General features: G+C 38.5%; 1 protein-coding gene across 1 annotated transcript in view; it reads right to left on the minus strand.

The window, feature by feature from the left end:
* Positions 1 to 13,247, minus strand: part of GORASP2 (golgi reassembly stacking protein 2) — a 17,319-nt gene extending 4,072 nt beyond the window's left edge. The window contains exons 1-8 of the mRNA XM_085323179.1: positions 13,231 to 13,247; positions 5,087 to 5,167; positions 2,599 to 2,802; positions 2,092 to 2,178; positions 1,515 to 1,645; positions 777 to 909; positions 536 to 659; positions 55 to 141 (exon numbers count right to left, since the gene is read on the minus strand). Coding sequence (XP_085179305.1) covers positions 55 to 141; positions 536 to 659; positions 777 to 909; positions 1,515 to 1,645; positions 2,092 to 2,178; positions 2,599 to 2,742 — 706 coding nt within the window. The 5' untranslated portion in view covers positions 2,743 to 2,802; positions 5,087 to 5,167; positions 13,231 to 13,247. The remainder of the gene's footprint in view (positions 1 to 54; positions 142 to 535; positions 660 to 776; positions 910 to 1,514; positions 1,646 to 2,091; positions 2,179 to 2,598; positions 2,803 to 5,086; positions 5,168 to 13,230) is intronic.
* Positions 13,248 to 13,604: the final 357 nt, after the last annotated feature.

Below are 13,604 nucleotides of genomic sequence, written 5' to 3' on the forward strand. Positions count from 1 at the left end.
CCCTAAAGTTTTTTATTTTGTTTTAGAAACGTTTTAAGAATTTTACCTACTCACCTGGTAACGTAGTTGCTGGGTTAACTGGTGGCACAGAAGCAAGGGATTGACTTACTTGTGGTGGTAATAATGGAACTGTTGGAACACCTGGTAGAGTATACAGGAAAACAACCACCATTCAATTCAAGTATGTAACACTTCAGTTCCCTTCCTCAAGGGAGTGAAAATAAATACATACTAGCTTACAGGAGAATAAATATTTGCCTTAAACAATCATAAAGTGTTGATGAAAACATGAAAACCAGTAAAAACAATATTTCAAATAATATATATTCATATTTCCAATAGAAGTTGCTTGGAATTCTTTTGTGAGCAAGCAGGGCACACTATAGTGCTCTAGGCCTTAGTTGTTGGGAAGTTTGGGGAAGAGAGAAGTTTATTCTACAAACACCATCTTTTATTAAATTGACAGGAACCTTTTTTGAAGCCCAGAAAATTAAAATGCCCATGCATTTCAGAAGTCAGCTACTTCCATACTAACCTGTACTGAGGACATTACTGACAGTAGTTGAGGGTGAACTAATAGAAAGTCCTGAAAGGCTCTGTTCAAGTCCTGCTGAACCAGGAGGTAATGTGGGTGAGGGATTAACTGATGACAGCTGAACCTTAGTTAAACGAAAAAAAGGTACATCATTAGGGGATTTGTTTCCACAGAACCAATAAAAGCAGAAAAACAACGTAACAATCCATTTTACCAAGCCAAAGAACAGATTACAGTGTACCTCTGTAAAGCCATCTTTGAGGGGACTGAGCGATGCAGTAGGCAACTGTCCTGGGAGAGAAATTTTCTTTCCCTCTTCAAATGGCCGTGTAGGTATCCTATGTAAATATCCATAACCAATGCCACATCCGAGGCTTTTAAAATATAAACATTTGAAAGTCAGTGAAACTACTTAAGTAGTGTGGACTCTACAGCAAGCAATGCATGAATAACTCAATATGCCAACAAGTTTAAACATATGTTCTACGCAACTGCATTGTACAGAAAAAGACAAATATTGCCTTATTTTCTATAGAGAAATAATCTGTAGTAGATAGCTACAGAATTTCCTTTCAGTTATCAGCAACAACCATGTAGAAAAAAACAAACAAACAAACAAACTTTATTGTTATTTGGGCCAAGCAGCTATACAGCTTAGAATTCAATGTGACCTATGATTTGCAGTCCTCTGCTCTGGCTACTGCACGATATTTAAGAATATACTACAGTCTAACAGCTACCTAAAGTCTGCTGCTGAAAGCAGTTACTGCACTTCACACGTTTCTGAACTGGATAATTTACTGAGTAAATACTGCCCCTRACCTCCAATGCATTAGTAACTAAATCTGAATTGCAAGTATATATTTTGCCATATAACTGTCTTTTTCTGTCTTTATAGAGAACTTAATCTAGCAGATTTTAGACTAGTGATGTACAAAGCAGCCTTTTTTCCCACCTATGTATGATACAGTTTCCTTACCTGCCTTCTCCACCCCAGGCAGAATTTGGAGTAATCACCACTTCCCGACAGTTATCTGTGTCTGTATTGTACACATAAAGTTTTAATGGCTTTGCTTCATGTGTTTCAATAAGGGAGAAGAGATCTTCAGACTGCAAAAGAATAACAATGCATGAGGGCTCTTTCCTCCTAATTTTAGCATCTGATATGTGAATGATCATCTTCCTAGTCCTAACCTTCTGTAACAGAGCCTGCTAACTGCTAAGTATTTGTTGCAGTGCTGTCACATTATCGTAAGGATAACTTCAACACTGTGTTGTGCTAACAACTCAGAAGACACAAGCTGCAACCCAGATTTTAAATCTCTTGCTTGAAATTTTAATGTGAAGTACAAAACAAAAACAAAAGTTCATATCTGACTACATAAAGATAATTAAGAGTTTTATTTCCAGAACTGCACCATGCCAAAGCTCCTTCCCTTCTGCATTACGTTACTTCCATTAGCACTGAACAGAAGCAGAATTTGGGATCTTTCCAACTACCCTGGTATCGCCTTTTAGTTTAAAAATCTCAAAATCTTATGTGTATATATACATACCTCATTCATGACAGTATCTGCTCCAATGATATAGTCACTATGAGGTCTCAGCCCAGCTAATGCAGCAGGAGAGTTTGGTTCCACTTCCTAGTTTTAAGATGGACAGTTACAGAACATTATATTACTGTCAGGATATAGCAAAGCAGTTATGTGTGCACCTCACAGATGTTCTGATTCAGACATACAGACYCATCAGGTTTTTGATGCAATTAGTAAGACAGTCACTGAACTAGTAACAGTGTAACTTCATGACAGTCTCTTTAGCTACTGTTACAGAAATTCTGAATATTGTATGACACCACTGATTTCAATGCAAGATTTGATAATATACTCACAGGCATACAGTTCTATTTTAAAAGTCTTTCTGAAAACAAAGTCAGAAAACAGACCAATTTGACCTCAAGGCTTATGTACACCCATGCAAGTTATTTTTCAGTAAAAAGACAAAGACTTGAACAGTAAGCAATACATTTTGTGTAAGAAAATTATTTGATTGTTCATACGCACCAATACATGCCATACATTTTCGTTGGCACCATCAAAGCTGCAGAAGCGAATGCTCACTCCCAGCAGGCCCTGTCCACCCCACATGTTGCTGGGGGTCACCGATGTTTCTCTTAGTTCCAGTGTTTTGCTACTATACACGAGCATTTTTACAGGTTTTTCAACATTCGCTTTCAATAGGTCCTTGAGAGTRTCATTGTCTTTATTCTGCAAATGTTCAAACAAAGGCTTGGTTTAGAGTGTTTCAACACAGTCATTTTATAGCACCAATTTTATAGCACCACTTTTGTATTTTAAAGACCCTATAAACATTATGCATTATCAGAATATATCTCTACAGCTATTTCATAGCAACCTTTCAGTCCCTTTGCAATTCTAAAATACAAGTTTAGAGAAAGCCTTCAACTTCACAGCAACAAGCCTTGCTTTCCAAATATAAARAAAATCATTTAATTAATTAATGATGAACACATTTAATTAAATCTATGACATGATGTGCAGGAAACCGACATTTAAATAAAGACATATTCTTTATGTACCTCAGGTACTCAGTACCTGTAACAAAGTTGATATCCGAAGCAGTAAACGTTCCTTACATTTAAGTAATTTATGATAGGATTAATGTACTTACACACTAACTAATCACAGTAACATGCTTTTTTGTTACTCAAAATGTAGAGTAACAGCACCTTTTAGAATTACCAAAAAAAGTGAAAACAAGACCAGTCAATCATACCATATAAAACTGTGTTTGTCAGCAGATATTGGGGCCGGCTGTACTGCAGAAGGGAGCAGAGGACAGAGGTGGAGCCATCTCTGAAGGAGCTAGCACTGTACCTGGAAGCAGCACATCAGCCCCACAAGGGACCAAAGCTAAGCTGTGCTGCCCAGAGACATCTCGGTTGCAGGCCCAGTTACACCACTTTCAGGCTCCTAGTTATCTCTTATGAAAGCATCACATTTCACACATGGATATAACATGTTGCTCTGATTTAGCTTAACAATTCTAATGCAGTGATGCCTTATGCATTTAGACATGGACCTGTTCATTTAAAAGCCACATAGGACATCTAAGTGTAATCCAAATCCTTACTTGTTAAGTAAATTCTTTATTATTAAAATGCTAGCAAACTGAAAYAGTAAGTTTAAAAAGAAAATTATTATTTCTTGGATAGCAACAGAGCTTTGGCAGTAGGACTTCAGTCAAACCCCAGCACTTTCAGCTCTGGAGAACTGAAAGAGGAACTAGCCTATGGTACAATTTTGCAGGCTATAAAGCATTGACAATTACTTTTAAAACATCTGTCTTAAAATGAGTTTCTGATGCTAATGACTTCAAATGCTTATACTTTAACTCATTTCCTCCCCTCCCCGCCCCCAAAAAAAGACAGGAATACCACCACAAGCATAAGTGCTCACATATTCTTTCATGCTTGAAAATCTCAGTTGAAAGCCCATGTAAATATTATCTCACCATCACGTTACAAATACTGGGCAACAAGATAAACACTGTTAATGGAAACTTTACTTTCAGTAGCCTCATCCCCTACAGCAGTAACAGCAGATCATAAACAACAGGGAAAAAAGGAAAAAAAAAATCAAAGGAATTCAGGGCTAATCTGACTTCTTCAGTGACAAATTCTCTGCTTTGATTCGTGAGCCAAAATTTCAGATCTGTGAGAACTGTGCTAGAAAAACAAATTATTTCTATTTCCTAGACCTATGTCTGTCTTTGGCAGGGCAAAAGAAACTATGATCAAAGCTCAGGTGAGTACAAGTAGGCTTTATTCTTCCACTTCGACCAACTCCAGTGACAGAAGGTACTTTAAAGCAACTATTGGGCCTACTTCATATGCCTCCTAAAGCCTTAATTTTTCAAGGAGAGTGGGTATTTCYTCTGTAGGAACAAGCCTAAGCTATCACATCCTTAGCTCCTTCCACATTCTCTTAGGCCTGCCTCACAGCTTTTAGAGGCCCTCCTGAATCCAACTGTACTGGTAGAAGAGCCGACCCACAGCCGTCCTTTCTCACCGCTCTAAGAGTTTTTTCATCTCACTACAGCTCTGCTCAGCAACTTTCTCATGTGGTTCCTCCCCAACTACCAGCTTCAGCAACAGGTATTTCAACCAACCTGTTTCAACTGCAATAAATGAGTTCACAAGCGCTCACACAGTTTTACAGACAGAACTAGGAGGTAACTAACAGAAGCAGCTAGAGGTGGACAAGTAATAGTATCATCTTCTCTTGGTGCAGATGTGTGCAGAGAATCTGCCTGCATCCTTATTCTCCACCTTAAGTTTTTTTTTTATAGAAGTGTAACTACGGGGTGAAGGAAATTGTTTTCTTATGCAGTTAGAATTTCCCATTTTAGACTAAGAAAAATATTTTATACACATTTAAATAGAACAAATGCATTAGTTTATCTTTAAAAGTAGATTCTTAACACCTTGCTTGTATTCATTCAGCATTATAAAAAAAGCAATACACTTACCAATCTTGAACCATTAATAGATACGATAAAATCAAAAAAGGGCTCCAGTCCAGCTCTATGCCCCGGTGAGTTTTCTTGTACCTGTCAGAAAGTTAAACAAGGATTTAGCAAAAGCATACCAATGCTGATTTCTAGGTTAGAACTACATTTCTGTTTGTGCAAATTTATAGTTCTAGAAGCTACTGATGTTTGTACATATGATTTCTAATGTTCAAATATAATACTTTGGACCAAAAGCCCCTTCCTTAAATGGAGTGTAAGGGGGGGGGAGGTAATTTATTTTGTTTGTTTGTTTGTTTTTAAGACCATTAATTTACTGAGTAATGAAACAACAGTCTCTACTCAYTGGGATAAGCACTGTTTCTACAACTGCACCACAGAAATTGTAGATATTTATTTCAATTAAGGTGATTATAGTCAAAGTGCAAGCTTAATGAATTCTGGAAAAGACAGTCAAAAAGCAAAATCTTCCCAGAAAGGTGCCAACACTGGACCTTGCTTTTTACCTTACTCTTATTAGAGGCAATGCAGAGTCACATCTGTGTAAGCACTGGTTGTCATCTCACGAACAAACATCACCTGCTGACATTCTTGAGAAACAGAGGACATTGTACAAGCTATGATTCATTAAAAYACCAACAAGCTGCAAGGAAAAGGGCACATGCAATTTTGTAGCCACGGCAGCTCAAATAATAATCCAACTACTCCACTAGGACAGAGCCCAAGTAGTGGATATTCACTGCTCCCAGAAGCTTCAGGTCTGCTTTCAATTCCAAACAGAGTAACTCAGAAGGGTATTTTGCCAGTATTGTTTTTTCACTATTATATGCATTTCCAACAGTAACTTCAACACAAGTTCAATCAATCTTTTCCTATAGCCTCCGGAGAAAAGAATACAGCTTCCTTTACTTGTCAGATGGTTCATTTTACCCACTGGCTTTTTCGTTTTCATGTTATTTTCACCTTCCAAAAGGTCTGCAGCTTAATCCTTTACAGTGTTGTTTTTAATTTTTGTATTATTCTAGTCTGACATTACTAGTACAAAACAGCTGGTTTGTTCAATGCCAGTCTGATTCTGCAGAAACTGACTTTTCTTAATATGACTTGTCTAGAACAAAATATTCTAATATCCACAAAAGTAAGAGGAAGGTTTTATATTTGTCAAGTCTAAGAGTCTGTTTATCTCTGCCTAACATATTCACAAAATCAGAGTCTAGAAAAAAATCCACTCCTGGAAGGGAGTTTTCTATAATGGATGCCAGAAGCCTAGAATATTAGTGTGACGACCTCAGCATTCATTAAAGGATAATCTGGAACCAGATTAGTTCTGCAGTCGCATGCACTGACTGTCAAAGTCTTGTAAAGCAGCAAAAACTATGAAATTAACATTAATTATCCTGGTCCATAACACACACCATAGGCAGCAATAACATCACAACCCCCCACTGATCACTTCTAACCAGAGCCTGAGTGTGTCTACAGAAGTGAGTCTTCRAGATGCCTGTATGCTCCTTGGAAATAACTGTCTATGCTTGAGGATATACTGATACCCCAGGTATCAAGTATTAACTGCTCTCAATCTACCCACAGCGTCAGTCACCAAAGCAACCTGCAGTCCAGCTAACGAAATCCAAAGCAACTGCCTCCTCTACATTACTAATTCAGCCTGTTGGCACAAGACATCTCTAGCCAAGAATAACTGGAGAGAAGCTAGCAAGCTGTGTACCAGGCATCAGGGTCAGAGGAGGAGCTGAGCTCCACGTAGCAGTCCCTCTGACACCAGCTGTGTGAGAGCGCTGGCACACTGTAGACCTTGCTTTGACTCTAGTGGGCTGTACCCAGAGCTAATTAAACATTACATATTAAAACATTCAATAATGTAGAGCTACCCTCAGAACAGTCTCTGCAAGCAGCTTTAGCTTATAAAAAGAGCCAAACCAAGGCTAAAGACACTACGTACGTAATTTTACTCAAACGTAGACAGCACTAAGTTGGGTATTAGAGGTTTTCCTGCCACTAAATAAATGGTTTCATGACAGCAGAATTAAGGACCACCATTTTCCTATGGACATGTTCCGTAACTGTTTTCCTAGGCTTGAAGCTTCTCTTGCAATCAAGCGATTGAGGCATCTCCTCTGATGTGGCTTCTCTAGGACCTAATAAAGGGTGAGCTTGTGCCGTTTGTCACCTTCCCCTCAGTGCCGCGAGCTGATGTGAAATACCTAATGGAGTCTGTGTCTCTCTCCACAACTACTTCAGGTTACTTATAGGAACTTTTGTGTTTTTAACGAACACAACAAAGACTTTACACCTAAATGAGGCTGCTAAACAGTTTAAGTAGTTATTGTGAGAACAAGAATTGTAAACATAAAACATGTCCTGACAAACCTTATTTCATTAAAGATGAACAGAACTAGCAAATTGATACATTTATTCAGCTAGTATCAGATTGTTAAACATAGATGTATCTTGTGGCCTTGAAATTATGAAAAGACAGACTTCAGCTGCAAAAGTAGTGCTGACATGGACCAGTGTGTATTCCAAGATTTTCCTCCAGTTCTAAATGAACAAGCAAAAAACTCCCCACATCTCCCTGCCACAATATCCCTCCCCCCCACCTCACACAGGACAGATCACACCCTGAACGGTATAAACCAAGAGTGATCGGTATTCAGCAAGGTAATCTTCTAAAATTAAAAGGGGCACCTATGATTAGCAAGAATTATATATGCTCAGCATTCATCCACAGCATGCCCACTGACTCCCGAGATGGGATGTGGTATTCTAAATACAATTTTTACAATCTGTCCAAAAGTGATTAAGTAATTATAAGAGTTTCTAAGTCCTAATGATTAGTTTGAAGAAGTTTCTTCAGATGTTCAACACCTTCCCCCACATCCATCAGAATCCGATACAACTCTCCTTGGCCTATTTGTAAGCAGGCATGTACGGGCTGCCAGGGAGCTGCTCCCGAAAATAATGAAGCTCTTACAGTTGCATAAATGACAAAAATCAATAAATGCACCTCAAAAGCATGGAGCTGCGTGCTTGTTGTTATCACAGTTTCTCATCCTGTGATGCACAGGTTCAGTCACAAAGTTTCGTATTTCCCTACCTTGTCTAGGCCCAGCTTCACTGATAAAAAAGGTTTTTGTGTTTGCCAGTCCCAGAGATGCAAACCAGAAGTGCTGAGTTCATTCTACACGAAATTTCTCCCTAAAAGGTGTGACATGCTCACACCTGCACGATAATRACACTGACACCATGCAGTTTTTTATGTTATACCATCTTATTTTCAGCCAGCTAACTGCACAGCTCTCTGCTGTCATGCGGTGCCAAACATACAATATAGCTCTCCCAAGAAATGCAGCAGTGAAGAGTAACCAGGAATCTTTGGGCCCAAAGACCTTGTTAATGACAGAAATAAAGATTCCATTTATCCATATGTAAATTCTAGGTCTCTCAGGCAATCTAGTTTTGTGCAGCTTTTCTGCATTTCCCCCCTAGCTTGCCTTTATAACTGAATAAGGACTGAAAAACAATCAAGTAATACAGTTCACAACAAATGCAGGTGAGAGATCGCTGATGGTGACTTGGGAAACCTCATTCTCTCAAAGCCAGCTGTTATTTCAGACATTTGAGTTACAGCCACCAGTCAGTAAATGCCATGAGTTTCTAATGGAAAAGAAAAACAGTGGAATAGACTACAAAGAGAAGCTGTGGATCTGTCGCCACCACCAGAGGCTTTTAAGAGCAAACAAAAAAGAACTTTATGAAGAATAGTTTATGTACAATTGATCCTGAATTTCAGCAAGGAGAAAATGGCTCTATGACCCTTTCAGTCTYACATAATCCTGCAGGATTTCAGATTCTCACTGAGGTAACACTGAGACAGACAGCAAGGCAGCTGAGCACACAGCTTGCTTACTCAGTTTGAGTGTTAATTCACTTTTAAGAATTCAACAGGGGAAAATGCTTTAATTCTCATCCATTACTGTATTATTAAAAAGACTCATTTTTGGTAATAAATAAATAAATAAATAAAGTGTCTCTTTGCTGAGTGCAATTCCCACAAAACCCCTCTAGGGCTACCTATTCCACATGATAACAAGGCTGCTCAGCAACATGATGGTCACAGTTTTAACTCCTAAGCAAGAGCGGCATTCTGGCATATGGAATTAGACGTGTAAACCCTTATTTTCAGAGGCTCTAAATCCTCATCAGTATCACCGACATCTATGGCAGATGAAGGCTCTCACCACCTTTGAAAGTCACATATCTTACACAAGTGTCTGCTTAGGCTTTCAGAAGCTTAACTACAAGCATGCAAACTTGAAAATTTGTATCCAAATGAAGACATTCCTGCTGGTGTACKAAACACACCACTTCCTGGGAGCAGCAGCTTTGAAGCATTTTTTTTTCTAAATAAGAAATCTTTCCTAAATAGTATTTATGTTATTAGCAACAAAATGCTGGAAAAAAAATTATAGGTCTTCTACACAATTTGGAATGGGTAATAAAACTTCATTATACATTGTCTATAAGCAATTCATCCACCAGGTCCAATAGTATTGATTTTATTTCGGTCAGCTATTTTAATACATTAAACTGTATGGCTATATTGTATTTCTTCGTGAAACACCCTATTTTCCAGAGAAAAAGCTTTATAAGCTTTTTGTAGGGACACACAGCATGGAATTTCATTTTAGCACAGAGCATTCACATTGAGTTTTTAAAAAAGCAAGTTTTCCTTTATAAAAGAAGAACTCTCTTTATGGCCATATGTTTGCATATCTACTGTAACAAAGAGAAGCGCTCAAGTAAAAGTTAGAAATTTAAACCTTGCTCTGCTGTTATGTACTTTTTTAGGCAGAYGAGCACGTAACACAGTGACATACACATCTCTTGTGGGTAAAGACACTTAAGTCATTGGTTTCTTGAAGAAATTGTCAATTCATTACAACAGCCCGTGCAAACTTCAGTAGTTTTGCATTGCTAAACAAGAAAGTTATTTAAAAGTTCAACTTATTCTGTTTTGACGAGCAATATGTAGAGGCAAACGATTGCCCTAATCAGCCACACAGCACATAGCCTGAGAGGTACCAGCTAAAAAGATTTATTGGCACAAAAAATGAATCAGTAAATGACAGTCTAACTGGAAAAGCATGTATGATGAATAAAATGTATTCCAAAAACAAATTGTTTCAAAAAATGACTTATCAGACCTACCTACCAAGAGACAAGAGCAACAAAACAGAGTTTGTAACCCTGTTTCAATGTCAATTTGTATGCATTCTTATTACTCATTAAAATTCTTTACCTCCATCTAAAAAAAACACTCCCCAAAACAAAACATAACCAAAAAAAACCAAAAATCTTTCTGGTAGGGAAACAGTCTGTACAATCTAAAAGTCTCATTTTGAGAAAGCTGTTACTTGAAACTTGAGTCTCAGTTGGCTGATCTGCTCTGTAAACTACTTCTTGGCTCCTAGGGTCATTCTAACAAGATACTTCATCTATTTTGTGGCCTTCTAACACTCATTTTCCATTTAACTCCCTACTCAAAGATTTGTTCATTTTAACTTAACAAATTCTTCTCATAATTTAAAATATTTTCTGAATTTGTTCTAGTTCTTCCAAAAACTAACGAAACCTTAAAGAACCATCACAACATATGCTTTATAGAAGCTTGATTTTATCAAGGAAATCTGACCTTATCTGAGTTAGATGTCTAACACAGGAAGACTACTACAGTTTCTCCTTTTACCATTCTCTTTTCTTCTGCACTCAGTATTTTAATCAGAATAAAAGTCTACTTGAGTATGAATTTAAAGAAAATAATATTATTTGAAGACCAAGTTCTAGAAAATATTGGTCCAGACAAAGCATTTGTACAGAGCTCTCTATCAATGTGAGCTGAATGCACCTGTCTGTAATGAACTCACTGCAGAATACAGACTGTAAAATTAATTTTGGAAAAAATTAAAGAAGAAAATTCTAGTCATTTGTATATCACATACATTTCAACATAAACATTCAAAATTAGAATTGTGAATGCACATTCCCAGCTACATAAAAGCATGACCTAGTTCATATTAGACTTGGCTCATGATGTAATTTAAGGTGCATACCCACAAGGAAAAAAAAAAGAAAAGAAAAAGGAGTTGCTCTTTGTTGTGCCACCTGAAGACATCATCATGAAGAYAAGGTGAAAGGCAGAGACATCAGTCTGCTTAGGACAACGTGCGAGCCCTTTCTTGTATTTAATGTAAACAGAGCTGTTTCTTTAGAAATCAAATTCTTTAATGTGCACCTGCCAATTACATTTGCATGTTCAGATTTGATCAGAATATCAACATTCCCTTATCAAAAGCAYCTTGGGACAATTAATAAGTGAGATTAATTCTAGTCAGATAGCTCATCTGAGAATGCCAGATGCCAACAGAAAATTCCTCTGGTGTCACGTCTACAGTAGAGGTCTTCACGCTCTGGCTACAATGCCATAAACGCATGATGGAGACAAGGGCAAACTAACCCTAGCGAAGTTATGGCGCTGCCTAGTGCATCAGATTCAAGGGAAAAACCCAGGTACCGTTCTGCTCACTGCAGGCAGAACAGATGCTAGAGAAGAGACTTCCAAAAGGCACCTCACAGGACCTTCAACTTAGCCTACCAAAGTTTTTTTTGTACACTATCTGACAAACAAAGCTATTGCACTGTAAGTAATTTTACAGAGCATTCAAGACAACATTTCAGGAAATCTCTAGTTTTGAGCCTGATGCACTAAGGTACCAAGCAAAGATCAGAGTGAGTATACTGTAATATGCTGGGTTCAAAACTGCAGYGGTTTAGAAGTCATTTGCAAACTAAAGTTTCTGTCTGAAAGGCCAGACGAATGGCCAGAATACAGCAACAAGCATCAGCCGTCTAGTCTTGTCTGCCATCGGAAGTATATTGCATCCTCTAGAATCTTTCTAACCACCCAGAAACTACAAATCATGCAACTCCTGTATTGCTTCAGAATTCCTAATGCAAAAATGTCTCAAGTCTATTAATTTCAGTTGATCTCCTGAGATGAAAACAATAAGGTAACATTTTAAAATATATATTATTCTGCTACATATTTTATAAATCCATGAATCACAATACTACTACCACCTTAACTAGCTGTCAGCATACAACTTAAATGTTGAATACAATCACATTTTTATTTAAACATCCTCTTAGAAATGGAAAGTATTTACTCTCACCACTAATGGTCATTTATTGAACTTGCAATTACAGTCTTTGAGGAAAAAATACAAAGAATTCCTATATAATATTACTCACATTTTAATCCTCTGGTCTGTCAAGATGGAGTTACCATACTCATCTAGCCTTATAACAGGTAGTCTTACTCCTAACTTTAGGTGTACTTACTCAAGACCCATCCCTCATTCTAGTCAAGCTACACAAGCCCTAAGAATACTTAAGCTCCCATCTCTGTCCTGACTTTTACTCCTTTATGTACAGAAAACATTCAATATATGGTCTCACATTACTAGCTGGTGTCTCTCTACCACAACAATTCCAAATAAACTATGCTGGTGAAGCTTAATACAGCACAATAACTTGATGGAGTGAGCAGCTTGTCTAAAAGAAGCCAAATATTTCAGTATTTTGAATGCTGTGAGATTTAACTGCTTGGTATTGCACTGTGTCAAAAATTCTCCCATCTGCTTAATACAACTAATTATTTCTCTCCATTCACCACATTCATTAAATGCTTGATAGATAAACCATATCTCTGTATTAGTCCTTCATGTTTAGGCTGCATGAAACATTATGGTGTCCAAAATATGTTACATTCATTTATCACTTATTCTCTGTAGAGGCTAAAGATCATTTCTTCTCTTGAAAGATATTGATTCTAATCAAGGATAACTACTCATCACAAAYTCATTTCTGAAGGTGCATAAAAGGTATCTCTTATATTTGAGAAATACAGATTGACAGGTTGCAAGTTGTCAGGAAATAATACACCACATTTTGGAGTCTGATCTTCCATAAGAGACCCTTAGAAAAGATTTCCTATCTTTGTCACAGTCCAGCCTTCAGCAACATCCACAAGAGCACAAGCGCAGGTTGTGCTGACTGGCCCTCACCTGAACAGAAGCGATGCAGCTATCAGAAACGGCCACCTTCACACCCAAGAAGCACTGGCCAGCAACTCAGGCAGCACAAGGTCTGTCACTTAAGTAGCTTGATCTGACACCCCTGGAACCACCCCCGAGACGAACCACAGCTCAGGTCACGGTGCAGTAACCAAAACAAACCTTGGCAGGGCAACGCGCGTTCCGACTGCGCCACCCGCCGCGCCGCAGCCGTTACCCCGCCGCAGCCGTTACCCCGCCGCGCGAGCACGTGCGGGCTGGCAGGCCGGGCGCGTTTCTCCAGAGCACCAGCAGCCCCGGAGAGCGGCGCCGCGGACGCGGGGGGCCCGCCGGGGCCGCGACGCCCCCCCGCCGGAGGCGGCGGG

The sequence above is a fragment of the Rhea americana genome, unplaced genomic scaffold (genome assembly GCF_003343005.1).
Source record: "Rhea americana isolate MKP2758 unplaced genomic scaffold, rheAme1 scaffold_12, whole genome shotgun sequence".
In the NCBI taxonomy this organism is placed as follows: Eukaryota; Metazoa; Chordata; class Aves; order Rheiformes; family Rheidae; genus Rhea; species Rhea americana.